General features: G+C 33.3%; 1 protein-coding gene across 1 annotated transcript; it reads right to left on the bottom strand.

Annotated features, from left to right (window-relative positions):
* Nucleotides 1-2,364: 2,364 nt before the first annotated feature.
* Nucleotides 2,365-3,751, bottom strand: LOC109190185. The gene is made up of 6 exons (XM_019340636.1): nt 3,670-3,751; nt 3,509-3,596; nt 3,305-3,437; nt 2,928-3,215; nt 2,617-2,832; nt 2,365-2,538 (listed from the first exon to the last, which is right to left on the bottom strand). The coding sequence occupies exons 1-6, from the start codon at nt 3,749-3,751 to the stop codon at nt 2,365-2,367; spliced, it is 981 nt and encodes a 326-aa protein (XP_019196181.1).
* Nucleotides 3,752-4,700: the final 949 nt, after the last annotated feature.

Here is a 4,700-nt window from a genome sequence, read left to right as displayed (position 1 = left end):
CCTATTTTGCAGATTTAGGCTTAATCTTTTTCTTGGATGTTTTCATTTTACTGTGTGTATTTAGTTTTTAACAATTTGTGTTCTGTAATTTCTCTATGTATATAGAAAAAATAAAAATATTTTAAATTATTTAATATAATAACAATTTTTTTTCTAATCTGTTTTGGTGCGAGGTGTACTATAAAATCTGGTTGTAAACTGAGAGCACTATTTCTGGAAATCCTGGGATACTTACAGGTAAGGTAGTCAAATGCCTAAACTTTTATTTAGTTTTTATAGCACTAAGATTACAATATGTGATACTTACAGTAAGGTAGTCAAATACTTAATTTTAATAGCAGATAAAAGATGAACCAACCTTTATTCTCTTGTTGTTGTTTCCTCTTCTTCCCAATCACGGTTGAAGATGTGATTTTTTTCATATTACTGCACCTCAATGTGGAAGTAGCATAATGTAAAGTATTTTTCATCAACTAATAAGGTTTATATATACAGTTCTGATATGGAATCAGTTATATATACAGTTCTGATATGGAATCAGAACAGTTTTATAATATTTATATGCAATAAATAGTTGTGTGTATTATTGTATTATTGGAAGTCTAAAAGATGTTATTAAGTGGTTCAAAATTTTCCTATGCACTCAATTTGTGATAAAGTAGATGATGAAGAAAGGACATGTACCTGAGTTCTCTTTATTCTCAATTTTGGCGGTAAGGCTTTTCTCTTTAGCCAGAGAGGAGGCTATAGTTAAGTTCATTGTCATAATCATGAAGGAAGCAGAGTTCTCAAACGATGAGGATGGCAGGATCAGGGGTTTGCTTAAAATTCGTAAATTTAATGATGCATTGGCCACTCTTAGATGTGTCTTAAATAGACAACATTATTGCTAGAGGAATTAGTGAAGGAAAGAATAGGAGTTGTTGATTAGCACTGTACCAAACTGTTTCCTTCTTCATGAGTGAACTTATGATATGCAAATGGATGAGAAATTTGTCAGTAGGGAGGGGAGAAGAGGCTCTGCTTATATAGTATCTCCAGTTTTGAAGTATCGCTATACCTTTTAGCATATCATAAGTTCAGTTAGAAAATAGACGTTTGAGGTGCTGCCTTTGTTCTGTGAAACTTACTTCATTCTTACCTTATGGCTGCCTTTGTTCTTTGAAACTTACTTCATTCTTACCTTATGCACTGCCGATTTGGATGTTGTGCATCATATTTTAATTGTATGTGGCAAAGCAAGCAAGATAGGCTGATGAAACCAGTATGTATTCAATTTAACTTTTTTACAGAACATTATGTTGATACATAAGATTTATTAAAGAAGTTATATAGGTTTTTACAGATAGAGATTGTCATATCAAGCTTGCAAAATGGGAATATGGACTGTAAACTGATCCAAACGTTCCCATATAACATCCTTCAAAGGGAACAAAAGAATTTTTGTACCATTTGAGCTTATTAACAAATCTTTAAAATTGATTATCATTTTGGTTCCCGTATTTTAGTGATAGAGATTGTCATATCAAGCTTGAAAGATGGGAATAAGGACTGTAAACTGATCCAAACGTTCCCATATAGCATCCTTCAAAGGGCACAAAAGAATTTTTGTACCATTTGAGCTTATTAACGAATCTTTATAATTGATTATCATTTTGGTTCCCCTATTTTAGTGACATTTTTATTTTTAGTCCCTGACAAAACAATTTTTTATATTTAGATCTCACATATTATAATAGTACCACTTTTAGTCCTACTTTTAGTCTTACATAATTTAATACTTTGGTTGTTAATATGTAAGATTAACTATTTTTTTTAATCTTAACTACATACAGGTTAAGAGAATGGACAACCATGTTCTGTTAAAGATCTTATGATGGATCAGCCAAGAAGATTGCTATGGATCCATAGGTAATTCGATCCAGCCTAATTAATATATGAATCACTACATTTAAGGCAAGTGGTCTTGCCTTACAAATTATAGAAACATAGATGCTTTTATTTATCATAATCTTAGCTTAGTACATCACATAGCTAGGAACTTAGGTATATTCCTTGATACCCCATAGTAAACCAAAAGTCTATCTAAGTTTGGTTGTTGAAGATTCTTCCAGCAATAGGTCTTGGTCAGTCAACCTAACCTGCATAGAAATATGTTATGTTTATAATAGATCATAAAGTTAATTAGATGCCAAACAGCCAACCACAAAACCTTAAAAACCATGCCATTTTTGGCGTAAAAGTCAAAGATAGAAATTCAGTTTGGCACAAAGACATAGTGTGCCATTATTGGAATCAACCTACATATACCCAAAACATCAGGACACAAAGAGTTCAAAATGTTTACAAACATAAAACGACACATTAAGCCAGCTTTTCTTTCTTGAAAGTTATATCCCTTGTCTTTTTAGAGCTTTCTGTGGATGAGAATTCATCCAACAAACTTCTCTTCAATGATCTGCTACCTGTGTCGGTGAACTCCTTGGGAGATCCTTGGTGACAGACTGAGCTCTCCACTTCGTTTTTAGAAACAAAATCCTATTACCAAAACGTATACATTAGTATAAATATTATAAGCACTTTTATTTTAAAATTAAAAATGTCTATTTTATTTACCTCATCGTCCCCCTCCGCTATGAGCTCTTCCTTATCATGGTCACCATTCTCAAGTAGATCAGGGGAGTATGCATCAATCAACGCATGATCATTTATAATCTTCATAACTGCGAAAGCATTATGAAGATTGTCGAATTGCTCTTTGCGTGCTGCTATTTTGAAAACCATAACGACACCACGAATGGCCAGGATTTCATCGGGCAAAGTGGGCCTAACCTAAAATAACAAAACAGTTTGTTAAAATGAAAAAAATTAAGAAGGTTGCATGCTTTGCAATTAGAGAATAATCATTAGAGGTTAATTATTAATACCTGAGGATATTTTTCAAACAGTTCGGCTGTTGTTATTCCGATGAGTTCAGTACATTCCCTATCCCATATAATGAACGGCGCATTTCCTGCCCTATCGACTACTCTAACCTTCAATCTATAGCGCAACACTCCATCCCCCCTGTTTTTTTTACACTTATAGCATTCTAAAATGCCTTTCTCATTGAGTGCCAGTTTCTTATTACAACCACGGGTTTTGCAGGATCTATAGCACCAATCTCTATTACTTTCGATCTCAACAATTCTGGCCACAACCCAGAAGTCACCGCACTAACATAAGAAAAATAGCGTAAGATTTTAGTTAATAACTATTGACCCACTCTAAAAATTTTTGAATATTTAATTATTCAAAATATTACCTGACGCAACGAATAAACCTCAGAAATAGTATAAATAACCATTGACCCACTCGTAAATTCATCAAATGTATTTTTTTGTGACGGACTTGAAATAGTGTTTACACTCCTCAATGGAGTGTGCACATCACCGAGTCTAAAAGAAAAGACTGTACATCAGTATAAAAACTAAAAAAAAAAAAAAGTAAAAGAGGTTTTCAAATCTACCTCTCCTTAAACTCAATGATCTCGGGTATATCTTCGTTGACCAATATATTAGGTGCATCATATGAACTTGAGAGCTTAATCTCCCCACCTGCATAACAAACTATACTTAAGATTACGTATCTTGATGATGATACGTAATAATACATAAGAATAATACTGACTGTTCAGGTTCCGCTTGGCTCGGCAAAACTGCATGATAACAATAACATGACCATTGTAGTTCCGATTAAACCATGGCTCCATCTTTGAGACATGGTTGTCCCAAACTATACACTGCATTTGTCCACCCCTAGATACACAGTGTTTCTATGTGTTAATAAGCAAATAAATAGTATGTTATACATATAATGTATATATTTGCTCACTTATCCTCTTCAAGCACGAAGTCTATAAATCTGGAAGGTTTTCCACCAACCAATTTCTCCATAGGAGAACTGATCTCAACCAAGCGACCTATTATGTCTAATAAACCAAGAATATGAAGATATTTAGAAATTGTTAAATAGGCAAAATATTAAAAAATAAACAGAGAAATAAAAATTACCAATAAGTTCTTTGTCGTCAAAACCTTGATCAGATTTGAATTTAGAAAACAAAATAGGTCAGTACATAACTCTAGGGAATGTTATTTGCTTATACTCCTTTACTTCTGTGTAATACATGAATTTGATCATAAGATCGTTTGCACATGTCTTGTAGGTGTAGAAGCTAGTTATGACCAAGAAGTTCCTTATGCAATACACTCTGCCCTCCCTGAAAGTATTTTGAAACTTGCTAATGTATTCTTTAGGTATATGTCAATGCAAATATCTTCCCTGCAAATCATTATAAACATTAGAGACCATTACATATGCCTTGAAACTTGATAATAATATTATAACATTATAGAAAACAATACTTCCTTGTCGTGAAAAACGACTTCTTTGCATTTGATACACTCTCCCTTCCTTTTCGGTTAGGGATTTCATATGTTCGAATACACCTTAGCTTGATGGCATTGGAAGTTCTCTAAGGTGCAAGTTGGCTGGCCGTGACAAACAGAGGAGCCATGATATGATACTTGTAGTTCTGATGATGCGTAATCTTGGAATTTGTGTTGGATGTAATTTCTTCTTCTTTCCATCGGTTTATATAGATCTTCTGTTGACTGTTCATTCTAGGATTTAGGAATGGGAATTCATAAATGCCCCAG

The sequence above is a fragment of the Ipomoea nil genome, unplaced genomic scaffold, assembly GCF_001879475.1.
Source record: "Ipomoea nil cultivar Tokyo-kokei standard unplaced genomic scaffold, Asagao_1.1 scaffold1574, whole genome shotgun sequence".
Lineage (NCBI taxonomy): Eukaryota > Viridiplantae > Streptophyta > Magnoliopsida > Solanales > Convolvulaceae > Ipomoea > Ipomoea nil.
The sequence above is the reverse complement of the archived record's forward strand: the minus strand, read 5'-3'. Positions and strand labels throughout refer to the sequence as shown.